Source organism: Portunus trituberculatus, chromosome 47 (genome assembly GCF_017591435.1).
Source record: "Portunus trituberculatus isolate SZX2019 chromosome 47, ASM1759143v1, whole genome shotgun sequence".
Taxonomy (NCBI): Eukaryota; Metazoa; Arthropoda; class Malacostraca; order Decapoda; family Portunidae; genus Portunus; species Portunus trituberculatus.
This window is the reverse complement of record NC_059301.1, coordinates 35,969,079-35,988,956: the sequence shown is the minus strand read 5'-3', so window position 1 is coordinate 35,988,956 and position 19,878 is coordinate 35,969,079. Positions and strand designations below refer to the sequence as shown.

The 19,878-nt window shown below is 40.9% G+C and overlaps 1 protein-coding gene across 2 annotated transcripts in view; it reads right to left on the bottom strand.

Annotated features, from left to right (window-relative positions):
* Positions 1–19,634, bottom strand: part of LOC123498075 — a 73,785-nt gene extending 54,151 nt beyond the window's left edge. The window contains exons 1-4 of one of the 2 annotated variants that reach the window (XM_045245175.1): positions 19,557–19,634; positions 12,414–12,576; positions 11,512–11,815; positions 11,096–11,242 (exon numbers count right to left, since the gene is read on the bottom strand). In XM_045245175.1, coding sequence (XP_045101110.1) covers positions 11,096–11,242; positions 11,512–11,815; positions 12,414–12,574 — 612 coding nt within the window. In that variant the 5' untranslated portion in view covers positions 12,575–12,576; positions 19,557–19,634. The other variant, XM_045245176.1, reaches the window with a different exon arrangement.
* Positions 19,635–19,878: the final 244 nt, after the last annotated feature.

The following is a 19,878-nucleotide window of genomic DNA, read 5'->3' as shown; positions in this document are numbered from 1 at the left end:
TTGAATAGCATATATAAATAAACATAAGAAACAAAGTAAAATAAATAAAAATATCTGCTATAAAAATTAAATGAAAAATACTTTTTTTCTAATACATGAAAAAAAAAAAAACTATTATATTGCATTTTCCTTCAGAACATAAAACCTTTCTATAACAAATATTCCAAACTGAGATATCACAATTGGACTTTCATTAATAAGCTTCACAAATTTTCTTTCATGATCTTTTCATAATTTCATAATTTTCCTGATATTATTTTTATTACCTAATTTTATCTTCTCTCTTGTATTGATCTAAATTGGCCATAAAATCATGTAGCATTCATTTTCTAAATACGCAAAACAAGGAGACAAAAATACATAAACAAATTCAGCAAAGGAAAAATATAGTACAGTAAAGAGACGCACTGAATATTGACAAGTAAAGTACAGTGGAAACTCAATACTCAAACTTAATTAGTTCCAAATGACTGTTCGAGTATGAAAAAGTTTGACTATTGATACCTATACGAGTAAATCAGGTAATTCATTCTAATCTTAGCAAAACCTCAAGTTTATAGAAAAATCAGTGCAATGTTTTTATAATTTGGTTTGTACATACTGTAAGTGAAGGCTGGTGATGGATAACTTAAACAAAGAGGGGAGAAGGGTGGGGAGGAGGAGGAGGAGGTCATTGGAGGATGTCACCATCCATGAAAATGTCTTTGTAACTTTTCTTCTGATGTGTTTCCTGTGAACCCACTAGTGGAGGGCTATTGCTCACTAACACTTGCACTCTCACTAGATTCCTTATTTTCAGAACTAATAAGCATCTTTGGTGCCATGAAAAGTTTGTAAATTAAAAACTACAGAACACAGAAGAATGTTTTTTTTTCAAGACTGCAGCAGGACTAGGGATGAGCACCAGTATACAGTATAGCTTTATTTACAACCATGTGTGCAGCCGTTCGACTACCTGATATCTTAACCACTAATACAGGTTTCCCTCGTTTTACGATTGGCTTACATTCCTGAAAACTAGATCGAATGATGAACAATCGAGTAACGAACAAAAGATTCAACAGGATTTGATTCAATGGTGGGAGTAACTTTTACCTACCTTATATTGAAATTCAGAGAACACTTTTCTGTGCCACCCAAAGAGGTTGTGTTTCAGGCTCATTATTTTTTTTATACTGTTTTCCCCTATAGGCATATATCCGCTGGGAAGATGAGAAAAATAAGCTTCAATCAAATTAGCAGGTGCTACTTAAACTTACATTAGCTGAAGTCTTAATAAAATCCAGAAAAAAACATATTCCTCATCATCTGAAGAGGATGGAACATGTGGTGGTGTGTTGAGTATGAAAGCCATCTCCTCATCATCAGAGGATGTAGACCTTACATCCTGAGCAGCAGGTGAAAGGCCAGACATAAATGGTGTAGGCAGCAGCGGTGATGTGGGTTGCGCAGCCGATGCAGCAGATGGAACAAAAGGTCTGAAGAAGCTGGAGATTTTAGTTTGTCTTGCCATCTTTTTCTTGGCCTCAAATATTTCTTTATAAACTTTGAAGGCTTGCTCCACATTGGAAGCCACTGTTGCACTTTGTGATGGATTTGGGTCCTTCTTGATTTTATTAAGGATTGCATCACAGTCACAGTGAACACCTCACATAGTGTTTTGATGTCGAGGCCTCTTGGAGGTGTACTTTCATCATCATCATCATCATAGTTGTCCCCATGGAGAGCACGCTGTTCATCTAACTCCATCTACTCTTCGTTGCTGAGTAGCACATAATGGGATTGCAGTAAGTCATTTATATCATCCTCATCCCCCTCACTGAAGCTAGCTAGATGGGAGAGCCTGACAATGTCTTTGCGAATGATAGCCACATCATTAAATCCCATGAAGTCGTCGGATGGTTCATAAACTCAACCCATAAGTTTTTCCAACAGCCATTCATTGTTCCCTCCATGCTTTACTAATATTATCAATGGCCTTCTTGATATTATAGTTGGACCAGAAGTTCTTGATTGTTAGCTTGTCTGGCCTGTCAGCCATTCATTGGTAATAGGTTTTAAGTGGTGATTATACCCTGATCCATGGGCTAGATGAGTACAGTGGTATTTTTGGGTAGAAACATAACTTATATGTTGTCTGTTCAGTATTCTATGGTCATTGGGTGACTTGGGGCATTATCAACCAGGAGGAGGAACTGGTTGGCAATGCTTTCCTTAGCAGCATAATCACATAGTGCAGGGGACAGGTAGTTCACAGCACAGTTCTGGTTTATAGTCAATGTCATCCAGCCCTTCTTGTTGGATCTAACAATCACTGGAAGATAATCTTTCACGTAACCTTTAGGAACCCTTGGGTTTTGTGAGTGGTAAATAAAGAGAGGTTTCAGCCAGAACTCGCTGCCTCACCACTCATTTTAATGTTGTGTAGGGCTGCTTGACTTAAATCAGTCAAATCAGTCCTTACTGGCATTGAAAACTATCCCCTCCTTCACTTCATAGCCCTTCTGTAAATCTGCATAAATAGAGAGGGCTTTCGTTGCCAAATTGGAAGTAGAAAGTGGCATGCAGAGGCAAGTCTGATCACTATCCAGAGCCTTAACAGTCTCTCCATTTCTTCCATTATTGGCAACTTCTTCCTTGTTAATGTCTTGGCCACTACTGTGGAAGCTGTCTCACCTGCTTTTTTCACATTAGCAGCTTGCTTCATGACAATGGAGACAGTGGACTGGAGCAATTGCATGGTCCTGACAATTTGGTTAACACCTTCACCCCTCTCATGATGATTTACAATTTCCAGTTTCTTTTACAAGGATAAGCTTTTCCTTGGCCATTTGGCCTTAACTTCACCACCACTTGGTGTTGCAGGCCACTTTGAGGATAAAGTCACTCACAGAAACCAAAAATAAATGTGAAATTAACCAAATCATAAGCACTATGTAGAGACAGTCAGGGAGAGCGAGCACAACTGAAAACCAAGCAGGAACTGTTTCGATGGGTGGCCGGTGTGGCACTATAATCGCTTGGTGCCTTTGTTTACATTCTGGAGCTTGGTTGAAGATCAGATAAATGAGCAAGGACAATGGATAATGAGTGAGTGGGTATAATTCCTAACAATCATAAAATCAAAATATTGAATAATAAGGCATCGAAAAACGAGGGAAACCTGTAAGCCTTTGGTGTTTATGTAAGCTTATAAATGAAAAACTACAGACAGAAAGTATGAATGTTATTCAGAGGACTGTGGCAGCACAACTGCTGGAGAGGAGAGGGAGAGATCAGGCAGCCATTGTTTACAACCACGTGTGTGGACGTTCAACTATCAGATATTTTTGAGTACTAAATCGAAATTTTGCATTCGAGTATTGAAAAGTTCAACTATTAAGATGTTCGAGTATTGAGTCTTCACTGTATGTCCACCGGTGGTTAGTATCGCAGAGAAGTCATAGATTTTTCGCGGTATGTGATGCGACTCCACCAGTGGCCAAATACTTTGTGGTTGCCAATTTGTTTGGGTGTTCTCCTAGACAACATTTGGCTCTTCTCACTTTGCTGGCTTGGCCAGCACTGACATAACAACAATTTATTTGTATTACAGTGTGGGAGAGCTTGCCACAATGCTAAATGGAGAGAACATGTTAAATCACAGAGATTATAAAATTATGAAGGCAAAGTCGGAGATGAGGTAGCATCAAGGTAATGTTCATCATACAATTTTTGAAAATATACATAAAATCTAAATCAAAACAAACAAACAAACTGAATGTGACTGAAGTATTGGTAACATAGGATATAATAGCCATTCATATATCTTGCACACTTTTAGTATAATGACTCAGAGTAGTTCAGTAAGTTGTCTCCAAACATGATGTTCCTCATAATGGAATGGCCCATGAGACTGCTAAATGTTGTTAGCTTGCTACTGCTCATTTGTGGTGAAGGCAGTTTATCCCCAGATTGCAGTGGCCCTTGTTAGTGGCTATGAGAGGTGATGTGTTCCAGGCCAGCCAGCACAGCGGCAAAGGGATACCGGCCTTCATACACAGCACCACCTATCTTCTGCCCAGTGAGCTCATTTACAAGACCGTGTTGCCAGGGAGTCACGAGCAACAGAAGCTAGCAAGAGCAACCTGTTTCGGCGAGTTGTTGGTCCATGTAAGTGCATGTATGCTTCGGTACGAAAGTGGAGGGGAAGGGTGGGCGTGATTGGAGGGAGACACGATGTTGCATACATGTGACTGTCAAGACTGGTGTGTTCCTTGTTAGTGGCTATGTGCACTGTAAATAAACTGCACCTGGGAGAACAATGTTTAACCCATTAAACACAATAATGTGTATTTTGCATCATCAGGGCGCTTGTGACATATCCGATGGCTGCTTTCTGTTAAGATAGTGTTTTTTCTTTCCTGGATACTGTATGAAATCTCTCAGAATGTAGGTCATATATGATACTATGGCATACTTGACTTTCAACATTATTACAAAGGTGTATGATTGATTCTTTTGTATCGGGATGAGTACTGATGTGCCATGTTGGAAATAATTTTTCTTAACATTTTTGAGGGTACAAATAAAGTAGTTTATCATAAAAATTAATATTTTCTCTCATTTGTCATCTTCAAAAAGTGGCCTTGAGAAGGCAGACAATAAATTTTCTCTAAAATTTGTGTGGGTTTATTTCTTATTGTACATACCTATTATGAAAAATCACTTACCATCATCATTATTTTTGTACTGGGGAGAGAGAGAGAGAGAGAGAGAGAGAGAGAGAGAGAGAGAGAGAGAGAGAGAGAGAGAGAGAGAGAGAGAGAGAGAGAGAGCTGAGTCAGGTATCTCTCCACCTCCATCCAATCTGGATATGGCACCAGGAGCCGTTTTCTGTTGCCTGCAGTGAAGAGGTTAAAGTTATGCCCTGACACAAGCTATCTAGGCATTATGGCAGACCGGTATGACAGCTCAGGTGCACAATCAGTGGTGGAATGGACAGAGAAGCTCAAGCTGATCAGTAAACTATGCAATGTCAGTGATGTGGCCAGTGTTATCCCTCTGCATCTATCTGAAGGTGCACTTGCTGTATACTTGCAGCTGGCTGAGGATCAAGAAGATGCTTTTGGCTGCTTTTGCTGTAGATCCATATGTTGCATCAGCAATGGAAACTACAAACTGGTGAGAGTCCAAATGTCTTTTTTGGGTGAGTTACAGCACTTGGCATCACTGTTTGGAGAGATGTGAGAGAAGGGATTCATCTATGCTTTCATCGTTGGTCTCCTGGAAAGCATTCAGCAACTAGTGAAAATGGGCTCACATATGAAGACACTTAACCTGCCTCAAATTTTGGCATGGACGAGTGCAGTTGTCTGTGACAACGGTGCCGGTGATGTCCATAAAGTATGTCTCAGCACCAGGACTGTGTCTCTGACTTGACGAAACTGCCTCTGTTGACATTAAAATGTTTGTGGTGAGTGACAAGCCTCTGGGATTCCTGTTAATGTTAGAGATGAATTGTGTTATAGCTTTGGGGGGAGTTTTTGCTAATGCGCATTGACAAGTACAGTTTGGTGTTGAGGACACACCGGTCTGTGTGGCTGCTGGTGCTACTGCTGACATACGAGTGGATGAACAGGACTTCAGTGTCCTCAACTCTGTGTTGTCACATGAACCCAATGTGAAATGAGGGACTTTAGCTTACATCAATGACGTCTAGGATAACGAGGAATTCGGCACAGCTCGTGAGAAGGAGCACCTTCAACACTACAGCCTAACCAACAAGGCTTACGAGTGTGTTACAGAGGGTGCTAGAGTAATGGGTCTGAGTATCTGTGGGGAGTGTGGGATGGCAAGGTGAGTGCCTTACCTAGCCACCTAATGCGGTGAACTGTTTTTTCTTACTGTGGCAAGTTAACTGTCACTTTCTGATGTGTAAGTGGCTGAGAGTAGCAGTGGCCTAAGTGAAAAGAAGGGCTAATGCAGTTACACACAGCTGGGATGACATCATCATCAATGATGACCTGCAAGTTATCCTGGAGGAAATTGTAATAAAGGTACAGGACGATTCTGTTTGAGGAAGATGGGATGTGGGAGAGGACGTGGCGAGTGTGGGTAGATGCTAACTCTTATGGGTGCAACAGTTGAGGTGGAAAGAACGATTGTCGAGGACACTGGCTGGTTGCTTCCTGATGGTGCTAGCCAAATCAACATGGCTGAACTTGATGCAGTCATCAAAGGACTCAACCTTGCTCTGGCATGGAAGATGAATAGAGTGGAATTGGTGACCGATTCCTCTACTGTCCACCGCTGGGTTAATGATGGCCTCACTGGACAAGCTGCCAGCAAGATGCTGATCCACCAATGACTCAAAATTGTGATGTTCCTGTGTAAGAAGTGCAGACTAACCCCGACAGTATCTCTGGTGCCCTCCAGCGAGAACTAAGCATATGTCTTTACCCACGTGCTACAGTAATGGTTAAAGATGTCTGCAGCTAACGTCATGGAATCACCACCAGTGTGTGCAGCAGCCGCTGAGATACCATTGACTAATTAGTGACAGACATTCATCATTCCCGTAGCCACTCTGGTGTGAGAAAGACATTGTACTTTGTAAAAAGAGTTAATTCAGCAGTGACAAAGGGACAGGTGTGTACTGTTGTTACTTCAAGTCAGATATGCCAGTCTATCAACCCAGTGCCAGTAAGGTGGAATAAAGGCAGCCTGTCAGTGGAAGGCATCTGGCAGAGGGTCGAAATGGACATCACGCACTGCAGAGGGATGTCATATCTCACACTCATCGATAGTGAGCCTTCTAGCTACACCATCTGGTGCCCACTGAGGCTACAAACAAGTGAGAACATCATCGAGCAGTTGGAAGCAGTCTTTTGCGAGTGCAGGGCACCTGATGAAATACTGACTGACAACACCGCCTTATACAGCAAATTGTTCGCTTAATTTGTCTTGCATTGGAACATGAATATGCACTTCTGGGGAGCCTTTGCACCGCCTGGAAATGGAGTCATTGAGAGGTGCCGCAGGAGTGTAAAAGTTGTTGTGGCAAGAAAAGGATGCTCCATAGCCAGAGTGGTGTACCTCTACAACATCACATCCAGGGATGACTGCTTGTTGTATGGGTACTCAGTGAAAGTGCAGACAGAAGATGCATGCAGGAGGAGTGACCCTACAGCAGCAAACAACCTTCACCAAGCAGGTGAGGAAATTTGGGTGAAGCCTGTGATGAGTGATACAAAGAGGTCATCATGACTAGAGTTGTGTCAGATCAAGCCGCTGAAGTTGACGGTACACCACATCACGTTCGTGACCTATGACATCACATTTCACCACGGAGTCACTAGGACAACAGAGTAAGCATCTCGGAAAAGTTATAAGGATTTGGTGGTTACATTTCCAAGTCAAAAGGAGCTGTGTGGGGAGGACAACGTTGAGAGGAATAATGAACATGCTGGGAGTGTGGCACTGACGCATTCTGCCCAAATCAAAGTATCCACCAGATGTTTGATATGTGACTGAGTGCCTGTGTGATTTAGATATTAGGGAGGAGTGTAGAATGACAGAGTGTTGTTGGCATGAGAAAAGTGAACGAGACTGTTGAATGTTGTTAGCTTGCTACTGCTTGTTTGTGGTAAAGGCAATTTATCCCCACACTACAGTGGCCCTTGCTGGTGCGAGGCCATGCTGCTGGGTAGTCATGAGTGGCGGAAGCTAACAAGAGGAACCCTTGTGGGTGAGTTGTTGGCTTGTATGAGTGTGTGAGACTCCCTACAAGTGTTGCTGCTGTACAAAAGTGGAAGGGAAGGGTAGGCGTGATCGGAGGGAGACAGAACATTGCATACATGTGATTATCAAGACTTATTACAGTAAATAAACTGTACTTGGAAGCACAGTGTTTAAAGGTATATCCTGATACACACATTTACTGGGTTAAACTGTGTTTTTACTAGGGCACAGAACAATCACATGTACTAGGCTACACTGTTTTTACAAGGGCACAGAACAATCATATGTACTGGGATAACTACACTGTGTTTTTACTAGGGCACAGAACAATCACATGTACTAGGTAACACTGTCTTTTTATAAAGGTTATATTGTGTTTTCTGGATAGTGATTATTCAGGTATTAACCCCTTCAATACAGTGACGCCTATGTAGGAGTCATGAAGCCCCAGTAGCATATACGGTGACACCTACGTAGGCGTCATATTTCTTTTCTGAGCTTTCTTCAGTTCAGTTGTCCTGTATAGTGTGTTGGATACCAACTACACACGCCGTATGCTGTCCTTGAAATCCTAGTGCTCCTCCCACCATCCTTGTCTCCACCAATCACTAAAGATAAGCTACATGCGTCCTGCCTTGTGTCTAAAATTACCCAATGGCATAGACTGTTCCCATCTCTCTCTCTCTCTCTCTCTCTCTCTCTCTCTCTCCCATCTCCCTTCCCTCCCTCCCCCTCTCGCTCTCGAAAGATAAGTTACATGCGTCCCGCCTTGTAACATTCGTGACAACACACACACACACACACACACACACACACACACACACACACACACAAATACAAAACAACAAATTTTCTAATCTCTCTCTCTCTCCTCCTTCGTTTCCTCTCCTTCCCTCCCTCCCCTCTTCCTCTCGAAGATAAGCTACATCGTCCCGCTTGTGTCTAAAATATTAGCAAATGTCTCTCTCTCTCTCTCTCTCCGAAGAGAGAAGCGTCCACTTTCCTCTTGAGGCGATATAGTAACTAAAAATAGCAGCATAATACACAAAGGCGACAAGTATGACAAGCTTGCACGAGTTTCCAGCTCAGGGCGGCACTACCACCCGTATATCATACAGGCGGGCTTTTTTAACATCCGGCGCGAAGGGGTTAAAGATCAATAATTGTGAGATCTTTCTTTATAGCATGACATTATTTGGAATAATAAGAAGCATGTCCTAAATATTTTCTATTATAATTAGTATAATTTGTATTACACATGTGTACATAATAAATTGTTACTTTTTGTAAGAAATAAAAGATATTTTATCACTTTCTCATCTCTTTCTTTCTGCTGACTCCCTATCTAGCCACTTCTTGTATTTCACCAATTTCAATCCATGATTTCTCTTTACAGTTTTTATGAGTATATTCTTTTGCATTAATTTCCCACAGTACTGTCCTTGCATTTACACACTGAATAAATAAATCCACATCAAACACTGTGTAAACACAAGTGGTACCAGGAGGAGCATTGCAGCAGCAGTGCCACATAGTGTGACATCAGCCATAGAACTGTGTCTGGTTTCCCCTCAAAACTGGCATGACGTGGTGTTGCCGTATGCTGCAACACTGTGCTGCCAGAAAGATGCTGCTGCAGCAGTGTGACACTCCTTGTTGGCTTGTGTGCGATATAACCACCTGTAATGTCGCATGCAACTGCAGTGCAGTTACCACGCTGCATAGTGCGACACAGGGGTAAGAAATACAGAAAAGGAAACTGAAAACTTGAATTAATTTGGAAGTATAGAAAAGTGATGATCCTTAGCTAAAAAAAGACAAGTAATGCTTTTCATTGCCCAGACTTATACCTGTTATGGTTTTCTTCTCAAATATAATCAGTCATTCTCCACAAACTATTCTCACAACTACCTCCAACAGTATTAATATATAACATCTCATGCCTGCCACAGGTTTTATGTACTCTTCCTTGTACTATTACATTTAGGTTCTTCCTTCTGCTTAACCCTTATGTTCTGACGATCGTATATGAACGATTGCATCAGTGCGTCTGTAGCGACGGTGATCATTCCCGTAATCAAGAATTTTCGCGCCTCATGTTTGAGCTCCTCGCGCGGTTTCTCAAATCAGATGGCGAGTGGAAGTATCTGGCTTCTTTTTCCACCTGTAGTGTTGCCACTAGCACTGTATATTAGGGGTAACAAAGCTATTCTCCCATTCTGAGGGCGACACTTGGCAACCCCAGCGACCCGCCGTGTCGAAAGCACCCTGAGAAGAGCGAAGGGACATCTCAGTTCATAACTCACTATGGAACAATACAGATAATTTTTATTTAGCAGTGCTTCTGAGCCTGACTACAGTGACAGTGATTATGAGGAAGAAACTGAAAAAAGCGAAGACAGCAGTTGTGAAGACTTGGAAAATGATTCAGAGGATCCACCTGTTTTCTCAGAACAGAGAAAGACAGAGATAATGGTGATGGAAAACAGACTCCAAACATCGTATTGAGAACCCAGAGTGGTTCACGGAGAGACAGGCGTGCCTCTCGTGTTCTGGGAAGACAATCAAGGGTGTGTGTGTGTGTGTGTGTGTGTGTGTGTGTGTGTGTGTGTGTGTGTGTGTGTGTGTGTGTGTGTGTGTGTGAGAGAGAGAGAGAGAGAGAGAGAGAGAGAGAGAGAGAGAGAGAGAGAGAGAGAGAGAGAGAGAGAGAGAGAGAGAGAGAGAGAGAGAGAGAGAGAGAGAGAGAGAGAGAGAGAGAGAGAGAGAGAGAGAGAGAGAGAGAGAGAGAGAGAGAGAGAGAGAGAGAGAGAGAGAGAGAGAGAGAGAGAGAGAGAGAGAGAGAGAGAGAGAGAGAGATAATACCTACATGTTATTTGCTTGAAACTTGATATGAAAAGGGGCGAAAGAATACTCTCTCTCTCTCTCTCTCATTGGAAGTGTACAATTTCTCTTCCAAGATGAGAGAGAGAGAGAGAGAGAGAGAGTGTGTGTGTGTTTGCGCGGTGTCATTGCTCACCGAGCTGTTTCTGCTTGACGGATCACACAGCGGGCAGAGGAGGAATCCTTGATAAGGCAATAACTAAACTTTCAGAGGTCACATCGAGCTAGAAAGTACATCATTGTATTCAGAATAACAAAGAGAAAATAATTATTAGTATTCAAACAGTCTTCTGACAATTTCTAGGTTTACCATTTTTACCCATCATGGGATATTGGAAAATAGTTTAATCACCGAAACATAAGAGTTAATGACTATATGTTGCCCTTCAGACCAATACCAGATCTGAGAGTCCCTTGCACAATAAAAGCAGTTTTCATATGTTCCACTAATGCAGCAAAGTAACCATGAATTAACAAAGAAATGAATACTCACCTTATAGTAATAGAGGTCGGCAGTGAAACAATACACAGTTTCATGTGATGAGAGTCTCTCTGGTGTAAGCATCCTCTTTACCACAGTACTCTGAGTACCCAGGCTCAAGTCCGTCATTTCTTCTATCTTCTCTCCTTCATCACCAAGCTGCAAATATGATGTTTGCATTTGTTTAATTAAAAAGATTAGTTCTCACAATCTATATCATAAGCTTTCATGCTTTAGTCCTATTTGTGAACTCTTCCAGAACATAAAATTGTAAGAGAGATATCACATAACATCAAATATGGAATCTTACATGAGCCAGTGTTGATAGTTCAATTTATTACTTGATCTGCATTACACTCTTATCAATCTTTCTGACACTCTCTTCACATGATAAGAGCTTCCACATCTTTCTAGAGCTACATACAAACCTTGTTCTTCACAAGAAATGTAGTGGCATAGGCAACATCTCCAATGGTACCATCTGTTTTATAAAGCTTGAACACTCCCTTCTCTATCTGAATGTCTTCTGACGTGTCATTCTCCACTTTGCGTCGCTTTGGGGAAGACAGAGGCTCAGGCTCATCAAGGAGGCCCACCACTCTCTTCACACTCACTTTCACTTCAGATAATCCACTCAAACTAACTTTCTGCTGCACCTCTGACTTCTTATTCATCAAATCCAGATATCTTTCTCCAAAGCCTATGTCTAACAGTGGATTGTGACCAAGGATCCTGCAAAAATGCATTAACTGTGAAATAAAGTAATTCTCAGCTATTTATTTAGATCTGTTGCATCATTTCATATTTGCTCATTCATGGCAAAGAATAAAGTTAGCATGCATTCCTGAGTGAGGTGAAGTACAAGTCCATCTGCATGCCATTAAAATGTATTGATAAAAAATGCAATGTCTCAAAAATTAACTTGGGACCTAACAATTCTTACAGACCTCATATCTAAAGAACATATTTCCTTTGAGTTGACTTGATCTAATTCAGGAGGCAGTGAGGCACAGACCCAATGCTGTTCAGAAAAATATAACCTGCTCACTTGATTTGACATAAGTCCATAGTGCACTAAGCTGGTGTTTAGGAAGTATATAAATGTGGAGTGGTTGTGTGAGTCCTTGTGTTACACTCCCATACCACAAAAAACATATATAAATAAATAAAATAGATAAATAAATAGATAAATAAATAGAATAGAAATAGATTAATATAGATAAAAAAAAATCCTCAGTGGCTTATCATCAAGCAACCAAGGCTGATCCATGTAAATGTGCAGAATTTCACTCACAAATAAAGATAAATAACATATAGACTTCCTCCTCACCTCTGATCAACACTGTCCAACATGAAGTTCAGCTGATGTTGCAGGGCCTCTGAGCAAAGCAGATTTGCACGTTTTTTGAGTTCCACTAGGCGATTCCGCAGCACCACCAAATCATAGTTGATCCTTCGCATATGTGTTCTTATCCCTTTGTATGCCTCCATGGCTGCAGGAAAAATGGTTATCAATACAATACAGGTGTTCACTGAGCTCATCTCTTTTTATGTGTAATGGGCACAAGTATAGGAGGGAGGGAGGGAGGGAGGGAGGGAGGGAGGGAGGGAGGGAGGAGGGAGAGAGAGAGAGAGAGAGAGAGAGAGAGAGAGAGAGAGAGAGAGAGAGAGAGAGAGAGAGAGAGAGAGAGAGACCACAGACAATGACCAAATACATCATCCAAATTGGCAGCTAATTGTTTTGGAACCTCCCTCTTAAAATAGCACAAGTCATAGAAAAGAGAGAATACAGAAGTGGGCAGGACATTCCAAAGTATACTGGAAAAAGGGATTAAGAAGGATTAAATATTAAGAAAGCTGGTTAACTCTTGGATTAGAGGAAGACAAAATGGGTGAGAGAAAGAAAGCTTGCAAAGTGACTACATTCTCTTATCACATAACAAAACCCACGTGCTGAAGTAGCATCTCTAAATTCAGATTCCCCAGGAGCACAGGATTATGCAAAAAGTCACTAGGAGAATGATATCTGGCATGTTCCTGTGCATCACCTCCATTACCTGGAACTATGTTGGACAATTTATAGTTTCATCCAAGCAATGATTTTCTGACATTTTTCATATTTTTCTGTTGACAGTGAATTGATTAATGTTCTACATAATTTTAATTCCAAATAGATAGCTTTCAAGTTGACTTTTTTTCAGCTTATCCCTAGGGCAAGATATAGATATGAGATTATGATTAGAGGAACCCAATAGAGAAGATCGGGCAACAAGCATAAGCAGAAGGATTAGAGGTAAGGAAAAAGTCAAGAGTATTGGGTGTATCTCCAAGACAGTCAGGAATATGAGTAACTGGTTTTGCACCAGTTGCTCTAAGTCATGGAGGATAGCAAAGTTGAAGCCTAGTTCACCAGGATGGTCAGTGAAGGGAGAGGAAAGCCAAAGCTGGTGGTGAACATTGAAATCTCCAAGAATGGAGATCTCCATAAAGGACTAGAGATAGAATGTGCTCCACTTTGGAAGTTGAGTACTATGAGAATTTCTTATAGTTGGAGGAGTTAGGGGAGAGGTAGACAGTACAGATAAATTTAGTTAGAGTGATTTTTGAGTTGAAGCTAGAAGGTGAGAAATTCAGAAGATTCAAGAGCATGGGCCACAAGAGCAAGTCAAATTGTTGTGCACATAGTTGCAACATCCAGCTTTGGAGCAAAAATGAGGATATATAGAGTAGAAGAGAACATAATAAAGGACTACTGTCAGTTGCCTCAGACAGAACTTTGTGTTTCGATGAAGAAAAGGTGATGTTTAAAAGAGGAGAGGTGGTGTTCTACAGAATGAAAATAGATCTAAGACTGCGAATGTTGCAAAAGTTAATGAAGAAAAGTTGACAGAGGGATCAAAGCCTTAATGTGTGTGTGTGTGTGTGTGTGTGTGTGTGTGTGTGTGTGTGTGTGTGTGTGTGTGTGTGTGTGTGTGTGTGTGTGTGTGTGTAGGTAGGTAGGTATATATATATATATATATATATATATATATATATATATATATATATATATATATATATATATATATATATATATATATATATATATATATATATATATATATATGGGGCAGACACATTAACACAAAATAAAGATGTGGTTCATAATCCTAAATATTAGCTTTATCTTGTAGCCAAGAAATCATCTGATATGGCCTAATCTGTCAGTAAAATAGCATGCTTTGTTTAAGTTATTAAGGAGGGTGTCTGACCTCTGCGGCCATCCCGACTTCAGATGGCTAAGTCGAAGTTGAAGTTGGGAGAGGAGCAGAGATACAGGGAAGTGTAGAAGTAGTAGCTGCGGTGGCGAGTGGACTTGTTGTGTGTGCGCTCCGTTTTTGGCTGTGGTTTTTATAGTTAGCGAGTGGTGTTTGTGCTTGGTGTCTGTGTGTGGTGCTTTTGAGTGTTAGTGAAGTGAAAGTGTGTACTGCAAGTGTTAGATTAGTGTGAAATAGTGGTTAGAATCAGTGTTTGTGAGTTAAAAGTATTTTGGTAGAGCGAGGAGACTAGGCTTGTAACCGTCAAGTTGACCTTGAAAGAGGATTAGTTGACCTCACTTAGGCCCCCCCACCACCGCGGTTCCCCCAACCCGCCGTCACCAAGTATTTTTATTTGTTTGTGAGTTAACAGATTGTAAATTAGTATGACGGTAGCTACTGAGGTATATCAGAGTGTGATTGAGTGCGTGAAAGAGAGTGTTGAGGTGGGATTGGGAGAGTTTGTTGTGTGTGAGATGTGTGGGCATGACAGGAAGGTCGTTGACTTTTCTGAGTGTATGGTGTGTAGGCTCAAGAGCGAGAATTTAGTTCTTTCTCTTGAGCACCGAGAATTGCGAGAGGAAATCAGAAAGCTAAGTGAGGGAAAAGTGCGAACGAAGTTCTCATCTTTGAGTTGAAGGAGGAGGTTAAGAGGCTTGGGGAGGCAGTGGAAAAAATTAGGCAGGAGATCAGTGTTAGGCCGAAGGTTGGACCTTCTGAGGGCGACAGGGTGGCTTGGCCCTCTGTCGGGAAGAGCAGAGTGGGGAAGAGGGAGCAGGCGAGCCAGACTGGGAAAGATAGTAGTCAGGATGGGCAGAGATGGCAGGTTGCGAGGGAAGGAAAGCGGAGGCAGTTAGGGAGGATAGGACTAAACCTGTTGAGTGTGAAAATAGGTTCGGTTTGTTGGAGGGGAGGGAGAGTGAGAGTGGAGTGAATGAAGTGGTTGTGGTGAGTGAAAGGAGAAAGAAGGGGGTAGAGGAGAGGAGGAGGATGGTTGTGCCTAGCACACCTCAGGTGTGTGTGGTGGGTGACTCTCAGGTTAGGTATTTAGATAGCACTTTCTGTGGGAAAGACAGGGATAGGAGGACGAACGTGTGTATGCCTGGTGCAGGTGTGAAGGCAGTGAGTGAGGAGGTGCAGAAGAGGGTTGGGGGGATGGAGAGGGAGGGTGTAGTAGTTTTGCACGTAGGTGGGAACGATGTCAGAGCAGGTGGGTCGGAGGAGTTAGTGGCAAGATTTCGGAAATGTTAGGCAAGATAAGGGAGAGTGGTAGGAGGTGTGTAGTGTCAGGAATCTTGCCTCGTGTGTATGTTAGCAGGAATGGTTGTCTAGAGCCATTGGTGTGAATGATCGGGTAAAAGGGATGTGTAAGGATGTGGGTGTCAGCTTTGTGGATGTATGGGATAGGTTCTATGGGCGAAGGATTTGTATGCTAGGGATGGTGTGCATCTGAGTAGGAAGGGTGTGGATGTGCTGAGTGGATGTCTGGAGGGGAGTTGGGATGGAGTGTAGGGGTGAGGTAGCAAATGCATTCCAGAAGAAAGATGCTAGACATAAATTAGATAGGATAAACAGAGATAGTGAAAAGATTAGGAAAGATTTCCAGGTGCAAATAGGAGAGAATAAGATTAGGATTCCAAATAAGGAGACAGCATCTAGGAAGGTAGCAGGACTTAAATGTTTTTATGTAAATGCCAGGAGTCTTAGGAACAAGAAGGACGAGTTATCTAGTTATATAGTTGAGGAGGACTTAGATGTTGTATGTGTCACAGAGGCATGGGTAAATGAGGAAAAGTTTAGGAAAATAGGAAAGAATATGAAGTAGATGGATACATTATGTATTTACACCAGAGAATTGGTAGGATAGGTGGAGTAGTTATTTATGTAAAAAAATCCTTCATTTCCAGTCAGGTTAATGGTATTAAGGTAGATAACAGAGTAGAGTCCTTATGGCTGGATGTTAGAGTAAACAAAAGTAAGGTTATTAGAGTAGGAGCTTTTATAGACCACCTAACCAGTCAGCAGATGTAGACAACCTTATGGTAGATGAGATAAATAGGGGGTGTACTAGTCAGACAATTATCTTAGGGGATTTTAATCTTAAGTCAGTAAACTGGGAGAGGATGGTAGGAGATGCTAGTGAAAATAAGTTTATGGAAAGTTTTCAGGATAACTATTTAGTGCAGATGGTAGATAAACCTACTAGGGGGAGGAAGGTTTTAGACATAGTACTAACAAATATTGAGCATTGTTTAAAGGAAGTTGAGGTAGGAGAGACTTTAGCAAACAGTGACCATCATATAATTAGATTTATCATTAATTCCAGTAGGGATAATATAGTGAATAAGACTAGAGTCCCAAACTATCAGAAAGGCAATTATGGTAGGTTACGTCAGTTATTAGGAGAGGTAAACTGGGAAGATAGTTTTGGAAATAAAACTGCACAGGAGATGTGGGATATTTTTAAGGTTGTAGTAAAGGGTATAGTGATGCAGTGTATCCCTTACAAAGATATAAGGCAGAGAAACAGGAAGCCATTATGGTGGACTCATGAGATAGGTAGCCAGATCAGAGAGAAGAAGAGGGCATACAGAGAGTTGCAGAAAAGTGGGAAGATGTAGATTTGATTAGGTACAGACAGGTCAGAGATGATTTGAGTAAGGTTATAAAAAAAGTAAAAGGCAGGCAGAGATAAAACTAGCTAGAGCTGGGAGTAAAGATCCCAAAAATTATATAGTTATTACAAGGTCAGTGATAAAAGAAATAAGGATAGGATTGGACCACTCAGAAAAGATGGTGTAGTAGTGGATCAAAATGAAGACATAGTAGAATTATTGAATGAACAATTTTCTTCAGTATTTACTAGGAAAGAATAGGAAATCCTGTTACAAACAGTGCGACGAGTAGTTTAAGAGCTTTAGAAAATATTGATATAAAACCGGGAATTATTAGGAAATTTATTCTTGAACTAGACGATAGGAAAGCTAGTGGTCCTGATGAGCTACATGCCAGAGTACTTAGGGAGGGTGTAGACAGTATTTCTGAAGCACTTAAGTTAATCTTTGAAAGATCACTTAGGTTTGCTGAGATACCTCAGGACTGGAAGTTAGCTAATGTTACTCCAATATTTAAAAAGGTAGGAAGGATGATGCGAATAATTATAGACCGATCAGTTTAACTAGTATAGTATGTAAGATACTAGAGAAAATCATTAAGGGTAGTATTTGGGAGCATTTAAATGAGAATAGATTAATTAGAGATACCCAACATGGCTTTAGATCAGGGAGGTCCTGTCTTACAAATTTGCTCGATATCTTAGAATATATTACCAAGGAGTTAGATGATGGAAATAGCATAGATGTTATATATCTAGATTTTAGCAAGGCGTTTGATAAGGTACCGCATAGGAGGCTAGTGTACAAATTGAGACTACATGGGATAGGGGTAGGTTAGTTGATTGGATTAGTGAATGGCTTTCTGATAGGAAACAGAGAGTAGTATTAAATGGGGCAATGTCTGAGTGGAAGGAAGTGGTTAGTGGGGTACCCCAAGGATCAGTGCTAGGACCTCTTCTTTTCTTGGTGTACATTAACGATTTAGATATAGGAATTAGTAGCAAAGTATCAAAGTTTGCAGATGATACTAAGATAGCATGTGCAGTACAGGGTGAAAAGGACAATTACAGAATACAACGAGACCTGGACAGGCTGATAGCATGGGCAGACAGGTGGCAGATGGAGTTTAATTCTAAAAGTGTCAGGTTATGCATTTAGGTAAAGACAACACAAACTTTAACTATGAGATGGAGGGATGTTGGCTAGAGGCAGTAGAGGAAGGAAAGGATTTAGGAGTAGTGATAGACAGGACTATGAAATTTTCAAAGCAATGTTTAGAAGCAAGAAATAGGGCAAATAGGATCCTGGGTTTTATAAATAGAAATGTTAGTTATAAAAGTAAGGAAGTGGTGCGTAGCTTATATAATTCCTATGTTAGGCCCCATTTAGAGTATTGCATACAGGCCTGGTCACCCCACTATAGGCAGGATATCAACATGTTAGAAGCAGTTCAGAGAAGAGCAACTAGGATGATACCAGCATTAAAGCGCCTGGAGTATAGAGATAGATTAAAGGAATTAAACATGTTTTCATTTGAGAGGAGATGTATAAGAGGGATATGATAGAGTTATTTAAAATGTTCTCAGATACAAACTACATAGATGTGAGATCTTTCTTTACCTTAGAGGAGGAAATAGGACTAGAAATCATGGCAGGAAGATTAGAAAGCAAGGCTGCAGGTTAGATATAAGAAAATATTTCTTTAGTCATAGGGTGGTAGACTTCTGGAATGCATTGCCAGAGACGGTTGTAAATAGCACTAGTTTGACAATGTTTAAAACAGATTAGATAAGCACTTAAATTTATTAGATTTATAATTATGTATAGCACTGCATGATAGTTTTTATAAGAAATTTACTATAGTTAAACAAGACATGATCCCCATGTATGGGGACCACAAATTGTAGATGATTTCGCTGCAGGACTTAGCCCTGTTAATGGGCCAAATATTTAAAATTAGTATATAATGTATTGTGTACTTGTAAGTGTATCTTTAAGTACTGATGACGATGTCGCTGTGCGACTGATACAGGATAACCTAGATGGGCCCTGGTGGCCCTTTGTTATCCTATTATTTATGTTATGTTATGTGGGGCGTACTGGATACATGTGCGAGACGGTCCCTCCTTTCCACAGCCTTGAGTTTAACTCCAGTTTGAGTTATGATTCTCCTCGTCCTTCACACATCAGGGACATCACCAATGGGCAATAGCTATCAAATTTCAAACTTGACAATTTACTACAGTGACTGTCAGATCAACCTCGTGTGACAAATTACACAGCATATAGTCTTTATATGTGCCAGATTAGATCGTTCTCCAGGGGAAGGACTCTTGGTCTGGCAATAGCGGTGCATCATCACAGCTATGGGGGACAAGACCTCCAATCAACAAGTCTAGGCTTCCTCACCTCACTCTCACATTCCAGTCAAATCCTCCTGCTATGCGTTTCTCCTCACCTTGTTCCTGTCAAATGTCTCACAAGTCTGATAAAGAGATTATTCTAAATATATGTTTCTCAGGAATGTCAAATTTCAGGCAAGACAGTAAACACTACACTTACTCCTTTTGAGCGCCAGTCATCCAACCAATCGCGGGCATACAATCCTGGACCCTGCTACTGACCAATCATGGGGCTCGCATCTACTTTAAGCAGCCTTAATATAGATATTTGTACATTTTTATATTATGTTTTCGTAGATTGGATTGAATTAATCTATTGATATATATGAAAAAATGCAGCTAATGAATAGAGTGGGTATTGTCGAAGGATAAATTAACATGAACATAAATAAAGTCGCACATAATAAAATTTCTTCATTTTTATTTTGATAACCTGTTTCACTTCATCATAAATGGTTAAATAATGAACATAAACGCAAACG